The sequence below is a fragment of the Mizuhopecten yessoensis genome, unplaced genomic scaffold (genome assembly GCF_002113885.1).
Source record: "Mizuhopecten yessoensis strain PY_sf001 unplaced genomic scaffold, ASM211388v2 scaffold10441, whole genome shotgun sequence".
Lineage (NCBI taxonomy): Eukaryota > Metazoa > Mollusca > Bivalvia > Pectinida > Pectinidae > Mizuhopecten > Mizuhopecten yessoensis.
Window position 1 is genome coordinate 275,140 of NW_018408548.1, and position 21,521 is coordinate 296,660.

A 21,521-nucleotide genomic window follows, 5' to 3' on the forward strand; every position below is an offset into this window, starting at 1 on the left:
CTGACTATTGAATCTATGTTAACATTCTGGCAATTAAATCTACATGTATGTAAACATTCTGGCAATTAAATATATGTAAACATTCTGGCTATGAAATCTAGGTAAACATCCTGGCTATTGAATCTATGAAGACATTCTGGCAATTAAAATTAAATCTATGTAAACATTCTGGCTATTGAATCAGGTACACATTCTGGCTATTGAATCTATGTAAAAATGCTGGCTATTGAATCTATGTAAAATTTCTGGCTATTGAATCTATGTAAACATTCTGGCTAGTGAATCTATGTAAACATTCTGGCCATTAAATCGGGGTAAACATCCTGGCTATTAAATCTATGTAAACTTTCTTGATATTAGATTTATGTAAACATTCTAGCTATTAAATCTATGTAAACATTCTGGCTATGGAATCTAGGTAAACATCCTGGCTATTGAATCTATGAAGACAATCTGGCAATTGAATATATGTAAACATTCTGGCAATTGAATCTATGTAAACATTCTGGCAATTAAAATTAAATCTTTCTTGATATTAGATCTATGTAAACATTCTAGCTATTAAATCTATGTAAACATTCTAGCTATTAAATCTATGTAAACATTCTGGCTATGAAATCTAGGTAAACATCCTGGCTATTGAATCTATGAAGACAATCTGGCAATTGAATATATGTAAACATTCTGGCAATTGAATCTATGTAAACATTCTGGCAATTAAAATTAAATCTATGTAAACATTCTGGCAATTGAATCTATGTAAACATTCTGGCTATTGAATCAGGTACACATTCTGGCTATTGAATCTATGTAAAAATTCTGGCTATTGAATCTATGTAAAAATTCTGGCTATTGAATCTATGTAAAAAATCTGGCTATTGAATCTATGTAAACATTCTGGCTATTAAATCTATGTAAACTTTCTTGATATTAGATCTTATTTAACATTTCTGGCAATTAAATCTTTCTTCACATTTTATTCTTAATACTAAATCATTGTAAATTTTCTGTGGATTAAATCTTCAGTAAACGTTCTGATAAATAAGTCTTGATAAACATTCTGGCCATTAAATTTACTGTTTCTGTCTTGCAACATTGATAATAACTGATTCAGCAGATAGTTATTTATACATGCTCTTATTTTATCTACATGTATATAATATTAGATTTCTTGCTGAGATGCCAATGTGATGAGTTTTACTTCAAACACAGACAGGTTATTGATCATAGTATACATGTACAGTGCTGCGTATATCAACAATTCACACGCATTAAGTGTGGTTACAGTTGTTTGTATATATACTCTGTCACCCCATCATGCTTTTGGTCTGATGATATTTTGGCAGCATGTCAAACAGTGTTCCCTATCTAGGATTTTTGCATACATCGGTGGACACGATGCATTGTTTAGATAAGCAAAACTCGTAACTAAATATAAACCACAAGTTCCACAAATGACAACCATCAAATGGATTATAGAAAATTCTGTCGGATGGCGATTTGCAAGTATGGGTGTTGATACATGGAGATTGCAGATTCGTAGAAAAAAAAACCCCACAGGGTCTATAACTTGGTAGAATGTATGTATCATTGTGTTTTAGATGTCTGCAGTAAGTATCTGGGGGGTTACATTGGCAAATTTATTCATGTCTTTGGTCAGATATGTTCCATGTCTAAAGCCATGGGAAATATTCACGAAATTCTGCAGACTCAGCTGTTTGGTATCCTCACGAGAGTAGTGCACGAGGAGTCGGGAGATCTACATGTGCACTGTATAAACCATGGCTCTCTAACGCACCTGCAGGTTGTCATGCATGTCTGTCAGAGACGCGTTGTCATTATATAAATTAGATTCGCTGGACCTTGTCTGAATTATCCACTTTGTCATGCTTTTCCTTGCTCAATATTTCACACAGCACATCACAAACTGTGATAAAGAACCTTTGTTTAGTTTTTTTAACCCATTTACACAAGGACAAACGTACCAATTTGGATTAGGAGAGAAATTGTTTCATTAGGGACCAAATGGTGTTGCTCTTGTGTGTTTGTTGATGGCAGCGAGGTGGGTGGAGGTGTTTGGTGTGGGCTTGTATATTGGTGCTCAGAGAGGTGTTTTACGCTAGCGTTGGTTAAGACATTTCGGATTTGAAGTTCTAGCCTCAATTATTACTCTTATGACATTTCAGCATCAGGGCTTACAATTATTTTTAGCTCACCTGGCCCGAAGGGCCAAGTGAGCTTATCCCATGGTGCAGCGTCCGGCGTCCGGCGTCCAGCGTCCGGCGTCCGGCAACTTTTTCCTTTAAAATGCTACTTGTCCTGAATGGCTCAGAGGATTTTGACCAAATTTGGTCAGGAGCATCATTGGCCAAAGCGTTCTCAGTTTTGTATAAACGGAGGGNCAATTAATCCCAAGATAAGCCATACTTGTATGCACATTCAATTAATCCGGTCATTGTACTATGACCAAATATTTGTTTTGCACTTTACTGCTCATTACTTTTGATATTGATGGTTTTAAAATAAGTAACTTAATACTCGTGGGACTTCAGACTTGAGGGCTGTACATGTGATGATCAGTAATATGTGAAAAGTAGTTCCTTTATATAATCATTTGATAACTTACAGTACTAACCCATTCAACCATAAGGTCACATTTGAACTTTACCAAATCAAAGGCTGGGCAAGTCCAGTTTTAATATGTAGGGGTGAATATTAATGAGCTAATTGTATTGGACAGTACTATACATTTTCAAGTAATGCTTTCGTGCTTATTTTGCACATTTTTAGTAACAAGTGTTCTTTGAACTCTGCAGGTTTACGAAGGTCTCAGATAATAGGTTTGAACTCCACAGGTTTACGAAGGTCTCAGATGATAGGTTTGAACTCTGCAGGTTTATTAAGTTCTTAGATGATAGGTTTGAACTCTGCAGGTTTACGAAGGTCTCGGATGATAAGTTTGAACTTTGCCGGTTTACGAAGGTCTCAGATGATTGGTTTTGGTTAAGACAGGTTATGCCAAATTTTGTGTATCTTGCAAAAATTCAAAAGAAACTTGCGTGACTGCAGTGTTCCAACAGACAAAAATTCTGTTAAAAAATTCCAGTGACGACTTAAACAGAAGCTGATGGTACTTTAAAAATGATGTGTTTCTGTCTTCTGTCTCCAGTCCTACCACTGGCTGCTGACAACAGTATAAAATTGGTAAACGGATTGTCTGATGATAAATATAACTTCAAACACTGAAATTGGGCATATGGCAAATAGTATTAAAGGCCAGGGTCGGGATGAAATACACAGTAAAGAAATGTGGCGTATGGTAGATGATTTATGTACTTTGGTAGTATTGATAAGGCATATGGCAAAACCAAAGGGAGATATGTAGTTAGGTTTTGTAGCACCGCACAGAAATTCCAGCATTTTCAGGCAATTTGTCTACAGTTTTAGATTTTGAAAAAGATAAAATCACATCTTAAAATATCATCACCTTGGGTGATTTTGGAAATTTCAAGGCAAAATTGATGTTCGGATTAAAGCTCCTAGCTGTTGGATTTTTCACACATTTTGTGTTGTACAGTTTAAACCAGAATACATAATATTAGGGTTTCCAGTATGCACTTATAAGCATTGAGATGATATTGTTTTACCCATTATGAAAGAATGAATGAGAGAACAAATTTACCAGTACAGAGCCATTATTAATTTCTGTGCACTCAAATTATGATTTTAAAAAGAGATTACACATCCTGTCATGAGCTAGCTATATATTTCAAATGTAATTGGTGTCTTCTGTTCTAGGGATGTTAGTTTTTCAATCATTGTATTACCCTTGTTTAATGTATTAGAAACAATTACATGTATTACAACTGTTACTGTGAAGAGTAATAGCCATTAAATCCTGTCGTCAAATTCACAATTAACGATTTCTTGGGGAGAATTTGTCGTTATTGATGACTACACTTGTCATTAACTGAAAATAAAAGTTTGAGAAACGTGTTAAGCTGATGTGAAAGTTTGTAAAACCTTAATCAATTTCCCACTGATACCAATCATTGTACAGGAATTTATAATTCATTGTCTCATGTCGCTTTCATGTTCATTAGTCCTTAGATGCAGTAGATATTAATGCACATGTATGTTAGTGATGGTGGTCCAGTTGGGTGGTAGTTATAGGGGCATGCTGGAACTGATGGGCAGTATAGGCTACATGTACGTACCCCACTGCTAGTGTTGAGGACCTGTGAAGGCGAGAGTTATGTAAACTTGTAGATATGGGAGTAGGACCCACCAAGGGATGCGACATCCTCCGATGTGTTAGGACGTCGACATCCTCGGATGTTGTGTGTTACGACATCCTCGGATGTTGTGTGTTACGACCTCCTCGGATGTTGTGTGTTACGACCTGATCCGATGTTGTGTGTTACAACATCCTAGGATGTTGTGTGTTATGATATCCTCCGATGTTGTGTGTTACGACATCCTCCGATGTTGTGTGTTACGACATCCTAGGATGTGTGCGGTGTACTGTCGGTCTAGGTGTAAAGAAATAGCTACATATACTTCACCTCTAGTGTATATGTATGATGTCAGCCAGTCATGACCAGAAGATGTGTACAACAGGCTAGCAAATAGATATGATTGGAACTAAAAATATCACTGAAGGCTACATACACAGCATCAACATCATCATCCATCTTAGTAGGGAAAGCGTGTATAGGGCTCTGATGTAGGACTGCATGTGTGAGATACAGCTCTGGTGTACATACAGAGGCCAGAAACCAAAAATATCTATCCTGATATACAAAAACATATCTGTTCAGAGGGAAGGCAACACCTCAGAGTTTTGCCTGGGTATAGTTGGTAGTCTTGACTATTGACCTGAGGTGATCGGGTGGAGAAGAGCTCCCCATCAGGAGCACCACAACATACTGACAATTCTCTGATGGATGGTATCCAATAGGTGGAAGACTTGGCATCTTACTGAGGGGGCCAAAATTTCCATTGATTAATTGATTCGTGTATGTATAACAGGGATGGAATCGGCATAGATCCCGTTCACAGGGCAGGCAACTGTTTAGACAGTAACTCAAACGGTAGCAAATTGACACTCGAGTCTCGGGGGATACAAAAACACTCGGGAGCTGGCTAAGTACTGCACAATGAAAGTACTGAGGAGCCTGTTCGAGCGCAATGTGCTTTGTCTGCGCAGGGGGCACCTCATGAATGACATTGACGATGTGTTTGTGTCTGTCCCCAGATCGGATCCCCAGACGCGGGCTGACCCAGAGTACGAGGAAGAGGAGGAGGAGGAGATCCTTGGGTCTGATGATGACGAGCAGGAGGACCCTGCTGACTACACAAAGGGTAAGTATGTTACCATCTATAAAAGGTGATGAGGGTTTAACAGGTGTACCAGCTGTGTACCTCTTACAGCACACAAGATCACTGTGTTGACTGAGAGCATTTTTGTCTATGTATCTATGTTTACATATTGCATCAGTGGTCTTGTTACAAACATTTTACAACAGGCTGTTCCTTTATGAATTGGGAAAATTTAGCATTATTTGTATGGAAATTGGGAATATATTCCTCAGTTTTTGGTCATTTTGGGAATATAAGGCACTTTTTAGCTGGGGGAAATAAGCCTGTATTAAGCAGTAAAACTGAGTAAAAAAATCTCTTTGCATTGAGGATAAAATAAAAATAAATGTTGTTTTTTTTGAGGATTCCTTCATATTTAAATGTCCTGGGTCATAAAACATGAAGGTTTAGTAAACTGCAAATATGTAATAATCATTTGATGCCTGTCTTCTATGCTTTCAGCGTCATGTTTTGTCAACATTGTTAAGTATTTAAAGTACAGCATGTATGTCATTTAAATTTGTCATAATAATGATTGAAAAGACTTGATCGAGGTAAAAATGAAATGAAAAGACTTTGCCGAGGTAAAAATGAAAAATATCAGTGAGTTTGAAGCCAGGGATAACTCAGTTAATTCTGTTTGGGTAGGACGAATTTTAAAAAAAGTAAATGAATTTATTTTCAGGCTATGTATGAATAAGCTATATGTACAGAAGACTTTTCTATTTTGTCAATGAGATATATTAGAAAGAAATATCTATTTGGAGATGACTTTCAATTGAGAAACGAACAAAAAAAGTGAATGATTAAATGTCTATTTGGAGAATACCTCTCTATTGAAATAAAAAAAACATGTGAATTGATTTGAGACTTGAAATGTATGCCATTGTCAAAAAGCATTGCAGTTCACTTCAGCTATCTTACCATCAGAAACGGCCTAATAACAAAGTTTTCCAGTTCGATCTCCATATTTCCTAAGTTGTGTAGATGTCTTCAATTGCCCCCAAAAATGTGCAAACCACAACAAATAATATAAAAACATGCTGTTAATCCCCATGTAGATCAGTGTCGTATCTGTTGGTGTTCCTATCTGTCCAACATAGGGTGGAGAATAGTGTAACATCAACTTGTTGGTAGATGGAATACTTACAGGCTATGGCAATGTAGAAGTAGGAAAGGATGGAGTGTAGGAAATATGAAGTTTTAATAAATATGTGTTACAGTTTTGAAAATCAAGAAAATCTATTTAAAAAAAAAGACAATTAAAGCTTTTACTTTATCCGTTCCGTCTGCTGAACTCGATATTCCTTTTAGGGTTGACTTGTCAGCGATTCATTGATATATACTGTGAGGTCATTGAACACTTCCAGGTTCAGATTTATAAATATCTCGTGATCTTTCTTCAAATGCAAAAAAAATATTGATCTGTTAGAGTCTGCAGATATCAGATATACCGTAAATGTTGGATGTATTACCCGCCTCAGGCAGCCTGTAATTATATCTCAGTCATTGAAGAAATGATGAGCTGGCAGATCTATGAATTTTAGAGCAATTTGATGTGGCGGATAAAGTACTGGCACACCATGTACTTAAACAGAGTACAGTAACACAATGTACTAACACACACAGTACAGTAACACCATGTACTTAAACACAGTACAGTCATACTATATACTACATGTAATAGAGTTGAGTAACACCATGTACTCACAGAGTATAGCAACACCATGTACTTACAGAGTACAGGAACACCATGTACTTACAGAGTACAGCAACACCATGTACTTACAGAGAACAGTAACACCATGTACTCACAGAGTATAGCAACACCATGTACTTACAGAGTACAGGAACACCATATACTTACAGAGTACAGCAACACCATGTACTTACAGAGAACAGTAACACCATGTACTCACATAGTATAGCAACACCATGTACTTACAGAGTACAGGAACACCATATACTTACAGAGTACAATAACACCATGTACTCACAGAGTACAGGAACACCATGTACTTACAGAGTACAATAACACCATGTACTTACAGAGAACAGTAACACCATGTACTTACAGAGTACAGGAACACCATATACTTACAGAGTACAATAACACCATGTACTCACAGAGTACAGGAACACCATGTACGTACAGAGTACAGTAACACCATGTACTTACAGAGCACAGTAACCCCATATACTTACAGAGTACAGTAGCCACATGTACTTACAGAGTACAGGAACACCATGTACTCACAGAGTACAGTAACACCATGTACTCACAGAGTACAGTAACACCATGTACTCACAGAATAGAGTCACACCATGTACTTACAGAGTACAGTAACACCATGTACTTACAGAGTAAAGTAACCCCATATACTTACAGAGTACAGTAGCCACATGTACTTACAGAGTACAGTCACACCATGTACTTACAGGGTACAGTAACACCATGTACCTACAGAGTACAGTAACACCATGTACTCACAGAATAGAGTCACACCATGTACTTACAGAGTACAGTAACACACAGAGTACAGTAACACTGTAATTACAGAGTAGAGTCACACCATGTACTTACACACAGAATACAGTAACACCATGCATATGTACTTACAGAGTACAGTCAACCATGTATTTACAGAGTACAGTAACACCATGTACTCACAGAGTATAGCAACACCATGTTCTTACAGAGTACAGTAACACCATGTACTCACAGAATAGAGTCACACCATGTACTTACAGAGTACAGTAACACCATGTACTTACAGAGTACAGTAACCCAATATACTTACAGAGTACAGTAGCCCCATGTACTTACAGAGTACAGTCACACCATGTACTTACAGGGTACAGTACCACCATGTACCTACAGAGTACAGTAACACCATGAACTTACAGAATACAGTGACCCCATATACTTACAGAATACAGTAACACCATATACTTACAGAGTACAGGAACACCATGTACTTACAGAGTACAGTAACCCCATATACATACAGAGTACAGTAACCCCATATACTTACAGAATACAGTAACACCATATACTTACAGAGTACAGGAACACCATGTACTTACAGAGTACAGTAACTCCATATACATACAGAGTACAGTAACACCATGTACCTACAGAGTACAATAACACCATGTACTCACAGAGTACAGTCAAACCATGTACTTACAGGGTACAGTAACCCCATGTACTCGCAGAGTACAATCACACCACATACTTACAGAGTACAGTCACACCACATACTTACAGAGGACAGTCACACCATGTACTTACAGAGTAGAGTCACACCATGTACTCACAGAGTACAGTAACCCCATGTACTTACAGAGTACAGTAACACTATGTACTTACAGAGCACAGTAACACTGTACTTACAGATCTAGAGTACAGTAACATGATGTACTTACACACAGAGTACAGTAACACTATGTACTCACACAGAGTACAGTAACACCATGTACTTACAGAGTACAGTAACACCATGTACTTACACACAGATTACGGTAACACTATGTACTCACACAGAGTACAGTAACACCATGTACTTGCAGAGTACAGTAATACCATTTACTTAAAGAGTACAATAACACACATAGTACAGTAACACACAGAGTACAGTAACACACAGGGTACAGTAACACCATGTACTTACAGAGTACAGTAACACACAGAGTACAGTAACACTATATAATTACAGAGTAGTCACACCATGTACTTACACACAGAGTACAGTAACACCATGCATATGTACTTAAACAGAGTACAGTTACACCATGTACTTACAGAATACAGTAACACCATGTACTTGCACACAGTACAATAACACCATGTACTCACACAGAGTACAGTAACACCATGCACTTACACACAGAGTACAGTAACACCATGTACTTACAGATTACAGTAACACCATGTACTTACAGAGTACAGGAGCACCATGTACTTACAGAGTACAGTAACACCATGCACTTACACACAGAGTACAGTAACACCATGTACTCACACAGAGTACAGTAACACAAAAGACTGCTAAATACAGACAGACAGGTAATTGAGGATAACCCAATAATTATAACAAAATCAATAACTTTTACTACATTCATGAATGATTAATGGTCAGGATTTCAAAATTGTTTGATCTGTCTACATATTTAGTCAAATTTTCCAATTAATCTTACCACTGTTTTCCAAACGGAATTGTCTTTTTAAAGGTTGCTGCATGCTCTTTGTATGGAATTGCATTATTGCAAAAATTATCAAAATTTGTTCATGCATTTTCAAGTTTGCTTCTAATTCTAGTAACAACCAAAAGAAAGAAAATTTAGAAAAAACGTTACCTTAAATTACCATTGATAAGCCCATGCTTGCCATTTAGCCCACCTTGTACCTATTTGGCAGATCATGGCCATGTATATAGTCTTGAAATATAAGCCTTGTCTTCATTTAGGGCTAAATTTGTAAACTCATAGAAATAATACCTGGGGAATTATTCTCTGTAGCAGAAATCCCAGGGCATAACATTGGAAGGGCGTTCAAGGTCATAACATTATCAAGGATTTTGAGAATGTAAGACTATTAGGCATGTTTGTGATGTAACAGTACAAAGATGTCCCAGATGTAACACTAAAAGGGATTTCCGGAATGTAACACCTTAACTCATTCACCTCTGAAATTTCTTAATGAACTATTTCAATCTTTAAATTGAAAGAGGTCAAATGTGTCTTCAGGGGTGAATGAGTTAAGGGATATATCCTGGATGTAACAATATAAAGGAATATCCAAGATGTAACTTCCATTTTACTTCGACATGGATGCATAGGAACCCCCAACACGTCTGTGTGAATTGTCAGCCGATAGTAATCAGATACATAATCATAGCAACCAATTTCAATTATTTCCATGACAATTAGCCAATACTTGTTATGCTGTGTAATTTCCTGTGTATAAAATGGGCAGCATTGCAGTGCTGCCTGAGTTTGGCCGCTACACAGCATTTATCGTCGGTATTTTTATATTGACCATCTTATTTGTGCTTGGTTACAATGGGCGACAATCTAATTCTGGCCAACTTCGGCTGTTACAGGACATCCAATTGTGGTTTTCGATATTGATCAGATTTTCACTAAGTTATTTCCTACATGGAAACAATAAGTGAAAGTCTAATTCTTCCGAAGTTTGGCCATTTACTGCATTCATCGGTGATTTTTGTCATAGGTAAGGTTATTAGGTATTTATCCCTGATATATTGGTTCTGAAGATGAGATTGGTTATGATGGTTACTAATGACATTGCAGGTCTGACCAACAACCCCTACCCCATCCCTAAGGCTCTAATCCCAGGTCTGACCAACAACCCCTACCCCATCCCTAAGGCACTAATCACATGTCTGACCAACAACCCCTCCCCCTACCCTAATCCACTAATCCCAGGTCTGACCAACAACCCCTACGCCATCCCTAAGGCACTAATTATATAATCCAGGTCTGACCAACAACCCCTCCCCCACCCCTAAGGCACTTATCCCATGTCTGACCAACAACCCCTCCCCCACCCCTAAGGCACTAATCCCAGGTTTGACCAACAACCCCTNATAAGCCCATGCTTGCCATTTAGCCCACCTTGTACCTATTTGGCAGATCATGGCCATGTATATAGTCTTGAAATATAAGCCTTGTCTTCATTTAGGGCTAAATTTGTAAACTCATAGAAATAGTACCTGGGGAATTATTCTCTGTAGCAGAAATCCCAGGGCATAACATTGGAAGGGCGTTCAAGGTCATAACATTATCAAGGATTTTGAGAATGTAAGACTATTAGGTATGTTTGTGATGTAACAGTAGAAAGATGTCCCAGATGTAACACTAAAAGGGATTTCCGGAATGTAACACCTTAACTCATTCACCTCTGAAATTTCTTGATGAACTATTTCAATCTTTAAATTGAAAGAGTTCAAATGTGTCTTCAGGGGTGAATGAGTTAAGGGATATATCCTGGATGTAACAATATAAAGGAATATCCAAGATGTAACTTCCATTTTACTTCGACATGGATGCATAGGAACCCCCAACACGTCTGTGTGAATTGTCAGCCGATAGTAATCAGATACATAATCATAGCAACCAATTTCAATTATTTCCATGACAATTAGCCAATACTTGTTATGCTGTGTAATTTCCTGTGTATAAAATGGGCAGCATTGCAGTGCTGCCTGAGTTTGGCCGCTACACAGCATTTATCGTCGGTATTTTTATATTGACCATCTTATTTGTGCTTGGTTACAATGGGCGACAATCTAATTCTGGCCAACTTCGGCTGTTACAGGACATCCTATTGTGGTTTTCGATATTGATCAGATTTTCACTAAGTTATTTCCTACATGGAAACAATAAGTGAAAGTCTAATTCTTCCGAAGTTTGGCCATTTACTGCATTCATCGGTGATTTTTGTCATAGGTAAGGTTATTAGGTATTTATCCCTGATATATTGGTTCTGAAGATGAGATTGGTTATGATGGTTACTAATGACATTGCAGGTCTGACCAACAACTCCTACCCCATCCCTAAGGCACTAATCCCAGGTCTGACCAACAACCCCTACCCCATCCCTAAGGCACTAATCCCATGTCTGACCAATAACTCCTACCCCATCCCTAAGGCACTAATCCCAGGTCTGACCAACAACCCCTAACCCATCCCTAAGGCACTAATCCCATGTCTGACCAACAACCCCTACCCCATCCCTAAGGCACTAATCCCATGTCTGACCAACAACCCCTACCCCAGCCCTAAGGCACTCATCCCAGGTCTGACCAACAACCCCTCCTCCACCCCTATCTAACCTATAGCTATACCTAACCTATAGCTATACCTATTTCTGAATTTCTGTCAATAATTCTTCATTCTAGGCATACTTTTCAAATTTCAGAAAAAATATATTTATTACTGATTTTGATTTTATTGGACATATCAACGATTCATAGACCTGCACGATTCTCTTTCTCTTTTCCTGAACTGAAATTTCTCCATCGGGAAACAACACTGCAGAAATAAGTGAATATACGTAAAAATCTCTTGAGCTGAGAAGCATTTGAGGCACTGCAGCACTTTCTAATGCGTCTGTAATGTTGGAGAAACTTGGGCGTGTCCTATTGGAGGAATTATCTATATTTTAGATATAGACTATATAATAATTTACTGTGAAATAACTATTACAGGTTTTCCTAATCGTCATTTATAAAATTACGAGGCATCTTTTTTCTGCACTAATAATGCTACAATTGAATCTGTGTAGTAATTCCCTGTGGAAGGGAAGTGTTTGTAACCATTCACTTCATACATCAGTTATTGTATGGTCTTCAGGGGTTTGATATCAATATGAATCGGACGTAACTACTAGCGTAGACCTATTTTAGGATGTTACGGGGCAATCAAGATGGTTTCCATTAAAACGGGTATGGATGAGCTTTATAGGAGGAAAATGATATCAATATTTCAGTACTTGTCAATTCTTGCTGATAACAGTGTTTTCTGAACTTGTCAGTCAGATGCAGGGCAATTGAAGCACTTGTCCCGTATATATATAGCACAGTGTATCGGGGGAATAAAGATGTCAGGTTTTCCTGGATGTCAAACAGATCAAGAAAAGTAGAAAATTGGCAGCATTTGCAACAGGATAATGAAAGAAAAGTTGTGACGTTTTATTGCAAATTAAATTTACTGTAGAGGTAAATTCTTGGAGAAAAGGAGATTTCCAATGAAGACAAATCGTCAAATTATCAACAACATAGATTTGAAGTGAAAGCTGTATTAAGCCGTAAACTTTTGGCAAACTTTTGGCGGTGGTTGTCTGAATAAATCAATACTCCTGTGGCAAATGGTAAGAATTTCAAGTGGGAATAAGACACATTCATAGACTTCCTTGTCTCATTAAATCTTCTAGGAGATCCTTTACCTGGAAATTGCAGCTCCCTGAACAAATTAGAGTTTAAGTGATGTATGATCGGTGATATAAAGTGATTTAATCGTGAATTTGCTCTGATCGGTGTAGCAACCCCATAATTTGCTGAGTAGTTCAAAACGGAATTGGCAAAACCAGAAGAACGATTTATGTTGTGTACTTGTTGGGGGGGAAAGCCCTGTGATGAGATTGACTGGGGGGGGACCCTTAAATGAATTACAATAAACTTGCTGGGGATGATTAATAAGTAAATGACTTGTTGGTCTGATGGGGTTTAGTGTTTCCCAGCTTGGTGATCCTGACAGGTATCTTCGTAACTTTGTAATTCAAAATACAAACTTTACCTGTTGACACTGAAATAAATCAGCAGAAGTTTGAAAATAAAAAATAATTTCATATTCACAATGAAAAATAAGAAAGTTTGAAAAATCTTGCTAACATTATGTTAAGCTAAGTTAGCTTTCGATGGTGTATGCATGGGCAGCAAGGCTTGTTTTCAAGGTCTAGCACTAAATCTATGGCCAGTTGATGACTGGTGGACAGAGGCAGCAGCTATTTTGGGTAAAGTTTGTCCATTAGGTCTTCTCTAACATTAGCCAGTAACTAATTGATTCCTTCAGAGTAAGAAATAGTTTCTAGAAAACTGCCTCATCTTGATTGAAAGGTGTTCATTTAGTCTGTTACAAATTAGGTTTTAGTCCAGTTGAAATTACAAATAAAAAAACAAGACATTTGTTCAACAAATGATTTTGCATGAATTCATGGATATAATGAAAAGATTAATCAATTATAAAAATAAAATAAAAAATTGTATGTTTTTTATTTCGTAAAATTAATGAAATTATTTTATAATGTTTTAAATTGCTTTTACATGTATATATGTATATATGTTGATAAGGTTATTATCGTGTCCTATTAATGATGAATGGTTATGGCAGTTTTATTGCAGTATGTTTCCTGAATGAAAGGTTATGATAAGGTCAAGCCAAATAGAATGTGTTAATCATGTGTCATACAAACCTAATGTATAAAGAATGAAAAAAACACCAAGCAACAGGGAAATAAACAAATGTTTCAATTTGTTTTGTCTCAATTTTTTAAACATTGCAAATTATGTACTTGATTCGTTGGTGCAAATAAGAATATTGTCAGAAAATATGTTACAAATTTATTCACACACTTATAAATATATTATATATAGCTAAATTGCACTTAAATGTCATGGTAGGATAAATGTGTTTGTTAATCATTTAACAATTTGGATTAACCCAAACTTGCCTGCCTAAACATATATAGAAAATTAAAGAAATATTGCATTGCCTTATATGGTGATAGGAAACCAACATTAAGATGAATGGCATTGCTAGTAGATGACAGGTCATTAGGGTATAATTAGTCGTATTGCTACTAAATATAACTGGAGTCACAGGTCACAGGTTTTATCACCTGTGGATGGACACTGAGGAGAAATGACCCCTGCCTGTCCTGACCATTCTGTCCATAAATCTGTCAAAACTGGACAGCCTGAGAGGAAGTCCAGCTATGTCTACATGTACAGATGTATTTATGTATCATGGTGCACTGGTGTTGTCGGTGGGATATACACATGTACAGGTGTATATGTATCATGGTGCACTGGTGTTGTCGGTGGGATATACATGTATATCCAAATCCCTCAACAATATCAAACATCGTTCTGAATGTGTTGAGATTCAGTTGTATACAGGGTGATCACTTAAGACTGAGAACTAATTGCGTGATCTATGGATTCTTTGTGGTTGCTTCAAGTTGCTCCTGAGAAAAGAATGTATCTTCACTCATCTACAAACATTGAGCTATCTATGATCCCGACATGACTGGGTGCTTTTGTATATGGGAGAGTGTACAAGTTCAGTCAATGTACATGAGAGCAGTTTCATCAAACAGACTATGTGGAATTAGTCCAAAGCTTTAAGGGAGAACATGAGTATGGAACTATTCTAATCCCTTTGATATCTTCTATTTTTGTTGGAACTGTAATTCATTGGAGCATCAAATGACGAAATAGTGTATCTGGAATGTGTTCGATTATATCTATAGTTTGTAACAAAATGATATAACTACATGTAATAGCAATTTATTGCATGCTTTCCTTCAGTGACATTTAAAAAACGAGGCTGGCCCAGAAGTACAGTATCAAAATGACTGTTTGTTTTAACTGACGGATTCTGTATTCGAAGCTGATGGTAGTGGTGTTTTGATGCAGTTCCCTCTCTTTTTTGGAAGGGAAAGATTTAAACTTTGGCGAGAACTGGAAATATTCTTATTACAACATGTTTTAACAGGGTGCAAGGTTTTTCTTGTTAGAGAAAGTTTAATAACATGGAGAGCTACAGGAAATCTGTAAACCATGATTCGTACACAAACTACCACATGCGTGTCTATGGGGTGACCCCGTTGTACCCTGTCAGTGGATCTTATGCTCCAGTGATGGTGCCAGTCAAGAATCCTGGCCCCAAAATGGGGCTTAAGAAACCCTCCAATTACAGACAGTGTGCTCTGGGGAGTTCCCCAGCCTCCAAAACTTACTTACAACCCAGACAATTCAGTACGGAGCGTCCAATGAACAACCAGCCGAGCCAGAGGGAGCAACTAGAAACTGATCCGATACCTCATTGTCACAAACCTGCTGCATTCTACAAACGGGAAACACAATATCCCCCTAAGACTGCAGAGCTACCATGCAACGAAAACCACCACAAAACATCCGCCAAAGTCCATTACAAACCGTCCGCCAAAGTCCATTACAAACCGTCCGCCAAAGTCCATTACAAACCGTCTGCCAAAGTAGCAGACAATATCGAAAAATGGAAAGACGGATTGGTTTCCCAGAGGAATGGTAAACTTAAACCCCAGAGGTCATTTAAACCTCTTGATGTTCTCAGTAACCTGATCAACAGGGTTAGAAAACACCGAACAAAAGGCAGTAAAAGCGATCAGGAAAAAACATGCAAGGAAGAGGTTCAAGATAGAGAAAGTAGATTTTTTCATAACAATGGGGCTAGACCTCTGTCCCGTCCAGTGAACTCCAGGGAAGCAGTTAGTGAAAGCTGTAAGCATTCAAAAGTAACAAGTGGACAACTGCGATGTTCCCCAAACAGCCAACACAAGACAGCCATCAGAACTGATTATAACATACACGTGAAAGATGGTCAGATTTGTTTTAAAAATGTTGAGGGCAATGAAGCAGTAGATAACGCTGAATCTTGGCCAACGGGGGTCCACAGCGGCGAGCCGCAGGAGACTGTGAGGTACAAGAGCCATGTCTCCCGATACTATCAGAAAGCGTCCTCCCATGTCAGGTCAAAGGGCACCGCACTGGAGAATCTTTGGAACATGCACTCCGCTGATCAAGGTCACATGACCAAAAAAAGACCGAACTCCATCAGTCAAGTTGATGTTGTGCAGAACTTAACCAATCTTTTACGGAAAGGACGTAGTTCAGACCAAGGTCAGTTGTTGTGTCGAGTAGAGTCTGGTCCTTCCCGGAGCTGGCTGCCATTGAGTGAAAGACTTTGTGAGCTACCTACCCAGAAAAACTATGTGATGAGCAAATTCTTATGTGATGTCCATCACAACCTCAATATAAAGAATCAGTCGGGTGGTCAAGGAGAAGGTAAGGGACGGCACTCAGTAATATTGACCGTTTCTGTTCCTTCATAATATTCCTTACAATGTCGTAATGATACTCCTATTGGGTATTTTTGACAATTTGAACATATGATTTTAAATATAAAACAACTGTATAATACTTATGGAATACCCAGTAGATTTTCTGAGACACATGATTGGAAATTATTTTCCATGATACTAGCCAAGTAAGCCTCAAAACTTCACTAGTCCAAGCGAAAAATCAACTAGCCTCGAGCAAAGGGTTGGTGGATTTTTCATTTTTCAGAAAGAAGCATTCCAGGAAGTCATTCAAAGGCAAGGATCCCTGAAAAAATCAGCAAAATTATTCTCATGAGTTTTAACAATATTTGTGCTTTGGTTAACAAGAAAAGTACAAAAATATTACAGTATGTTTATATATCAATGACAGGAGATCTAGTAAACCAGAACACAAGGCAGCTTTGGTCAGAAATTACTTTTTGATTGCCCCATCACAAAAGGCCTATGTTGCCAAAATTGTCCTTTGTATCTTCTTGGCAACCAATCATTAGAGGCTGCCTCCAAAGCAAGATGAGTGGTTTGGGAAGTCTGAGTTAAAAACTACTCCCAACATTGCAAGTAAGTCTTGATACTTACTTACGAAATGTATTGCTGCTGTTTATTTGACCGAGATATTTGCTGGTTGCTAGCTGCCAAGTAGGGCATTAGGTAGATTGATTCCCTAGTTCAGACAGATGTAGCCAGGGGTTTGGATTGTGACCCTGCTCATTTGTTGTTTGCCAATCCAATAACACAGCTAAGTTGCTGGTCTGACTGATTTGTGGCCAGAATTGAGGTTAAGGAGTCGGTGTTGTCATGTGGAATGCTGGACCTTGCTTTCACTGACCGCTAATGAGTTTTGTCAGCCGTGACAGAGCAATGGTCAGTCTGTAGCGTGACAGAGACAATCAGTTATGGGGCTGGCCAGATTCACAATTACCCTATATATGTGTACTGAAATATCAGCTGTAGTGTTTCATTCTGGTAAACTAATACAAGAGTCGTGAAGTATTAGATAGGAAAAGAGGATCTCGGAAATGAAAGAAAAATAGAATGGCTACTTTCTATATAAGTGAACCGGGGTAAATGATGTATTTTTTAACCCTTACACCCCTATGTAACTTAAGTAGACTCAGCCATGCATTGATATGGATGAGTCCATTATGGTCTACAGTGGTGAAAGGGTTAACTGAATACCTATACTATGTACTGTAGACACTGAAATTGTTTGCTGCATTAGGTATTTTAGGTTCCAAAAAATGTAATGACACAGAAAGAGAATAGACACAGCTTAACCCTTTCACCACTGTAGACCATAATGGATTCATCCAGATCAATGCATGGTAGAGTCTACTAAAGTTACATAGGGGTGAAAGGGGTAATAATGCTGCAGCTATAGTTGTTTGACATTTTCATTGACTTTGTATTATAGGGACAGTACGAGAAATTTCAAGCCCCAGGAAATCTGCAAGCAAAACAAAGTCAATGAAAATGTCAAACAACAAAAAATTAATATTGGAAATCCTGAAAATTCTGGAGTCGGTGGGATACCTTAAAGGTGAATGACAAAACTTCAACATTGCAGTTAAAAAACAAATCAGGAAAAATCTTAAACACTACCAAGTCAATGGGAAATCCTGAATACGGTCAAGTCAATGGGAAATCCTGAATACGGTCAAGTCAATGGGAAATCCTGAATACGGTCAAGTCGATGGGAAATCCTAAATACGGTCAAGTCAATGGGAAATCCTGAATACGGTCAAGTCGATGGGAATTCCTAAATACGGTCAAGTCAATGGGAAATCCTGAATACGGTCAAGTCGATGGGAAATCCTGACTACGGTCAAGTCAATGGGAAATCCTGAATACGGTCAAGTCGATGGGAAATCCTGAATACGGTCAAGTCAATGGGAAATCCTGAATACGGTCAAGTCAATGGGAAATCCTGAATACGGTCAAGTCAATGGGAAATCCTGAATACGGTCAAGTCAATGGGAAATCCTGAATACGGTCAAGTCAATGGGAAATCCTGAATACGGTCAAGTCAATGGGAAATCCTGAATACGGTCAAGTCAATGGGAAATCCTGAATACGGTCAAGTCAATGGGAAATCCTGAATACGGTCAAGTCAATGGGAAATCCTGAATACGGTCAAGTCAATGGGAAATCCTGAATACGGTCAAGTCAATGGGAAATCCTGAATACGGTCAAGTCAATGGGAAATCCTGAATACGGTCAAGTCAATGGGAAATCCTGAATACGGTCAAGTCAATGGGAAATCCTGAATACGGTCAAGTCGATGGGAAATCCTGAATACGGTCAAGTCAATGGGAAATCCTGAATACGGTCAAGTCGATGGGAAATCCTGACTACGGTCAAGTCAATGGGAAATCCTGAATACGGTCAAGTCGATGGGAAATCCTGAATACGGTCAAGTCAATGGGAAATCCTGAATACGGTCAAGTCGATGGGAAATCCTGATTACGGTCAAGTCGATGGGAAATCCTGACTACGGTCAAGTCAATGGGAAATCCTAATTACGGTCAAGTCGATGGGGAATCCTGAACACGGTCAAGTCAATGGGAAATCCTGAATACGGTCAAGTCAATGGGAAATCCTGAATACGGTCAAGTCGATGGGAAATCCTGACTACGGTCAAGTCAATGGGAAATCCTGAATACGGTCAAGTCAATGGGAAATTCTGAATACGGTCAATCAATGGGAATTCTGAATACGGTCAAGTCAATGGGAAATTCTGAATACGGTCAAGTCAATGGGAAATCCTGAATACGGTCAAGTCAATGGGATATTCTAAATACGGTCAAGTCAATGGGAAATCCTGAATACGGTCAAGTCGATGGGAAATCCTGACTACGGTCAAGTCAATGGGAAATCCTGAATACGGTCAAGTCAATGGGAAATTCTGAATACGGTCAATCAATGGGAATTCTGAATACGGTCAAGTCAATGGGAAATTCTGAATACGGTCAAGTCAATGGGAAATCCTGAATACGGTCAAGTCAATGGGATATTCTAAATACGGTCAAGTCAATGGGAAATCCTGAATACGGTCAAGTCAATGGGAAATCCTGAATACGGTCAAATCAATGGGAATTCTGAATACAATTTCAACGGGAAATCTCATTTGAGTTTAGCCGTTGGAGTTTTCAAACAATACAAAGTTAATGAGTAATATCAAACATTGTAAATAAAGTCTCTTGAGAGTTTTCAAATGTTTTAAGTTCTGCTTTGAAATGGCTGGATATAATTCTACACAACAATGACATGGCATTTGATAAACGTACCAAGTTCTTAAGGTGAAGGTCATTGCTTTGTCTGACTTCCCCTTCCCAGTGTGCCGTTAAAATAACCAAAGGAAGGTATAGCCCAAAAGTTGTAAATGTCCTGCCCCAGAATCTAATATCTTTGATTTTCAGATTGTTCCCAATTTTCAAAATCACTTTCATTTGAAAGGGTAGACTTCTTCAAACCTTCATTGAACTAATAATAAATTTAATAAATCTCAATTTGACTTAATTAATTGCAGAAATATGTCTAACTCTAAAACATTTGAGAGAAAAAATGAAATTTGAAAATATATAAATTAGAAGATTCCTGTAGTGCTTAGACTTCAGGGACTGATGTAGTCTACTGAATCTTCAATTCTCCTCAAGACTCCAGCTGTCTGCCATTGATTTCACTGGGTGTGTTTGAAGTAAAACTCTTCAGAAATAGTCTAGACAGGCGCTACACCCGTTCATTGTTGTATATCGATACAGAGTTGTTCCAGGTCTGAGGCCGTTTATTATATATAATAAATCCATACTTTCAGTTTTTCTGACTTAACTTATTTTCAACAATCAGTTTTGATGAACACTTTGCTCTCAAGGGATAACTGCACTCTCCCTTTCAGCAATAAATATAATATAAACACGTCTCCTTTTTAAGAGGTTTGTCACGAATTCATGTATGGATATATGTATTCATTTGTGCGACAGTATTAAAAATAATCTATTAACCCTTTCAACACTGTAGACCATAATGGACTCATCCAGATCAGTGCATGGTAGAGTTTACTTAAGTTACATAGGGGTGAAAAGGTTAACTTCACCCAAGTTTCTCACGTTCATTCTTAGTTGTAGTTTGTATGATTGCTGTAGATTACGTTGGATGGTTGAAACTGATTACTGTAGATCAGACATAAATACTTTAATACACTCTAAAGTTGGGCAAGTTATTGAAATTTAACAGATATAGCACATTGATGAGCTGGGTGTGATCACAATAGAAAACAGCATCAGTAAACTGCAATATTAGCTCAATCATATGTTAGCGTGAAAAGTAAAATCAGATTACCCCTAAAATATATGTATTGACAGTATGACACGCTGGTATTGATTATGACATTATACATTTACACTATTTTAACAATGAACTATACATTACTTTTGAAATGTACGTCTCTGACACTATTTTTACAAAGAAGTATTTG

General features: G+C 37.8%; 1 protein-coding gene across 4 annotated transcripts in view; it reads left to right on the plus strand.

Annotated features, from left to right (window-relative positions):
* The window catches only part of LOC110460609 (SRSF protein kinase 3-like), a 94,476-nt gene that overhangs the window by 33,618 nt on the left and 39,337 nt on the right, over window positions 1–21,521 (plus strand). For all 4 annotated transcript variants that reach the window (XM_021513613.1, XM_021513611.1, XM_021513615.1 and 1 more), the window contains one exon: window positions 5,258–5,364. In XM_021513613.1, the coding sequence (XP_021369288.1) occupies window positions 5,258–5,364 (107 nt within the window). The remainder of the gene's footprint in view (window positions 1–5,257; window positions 5,365–21,521) is intronic.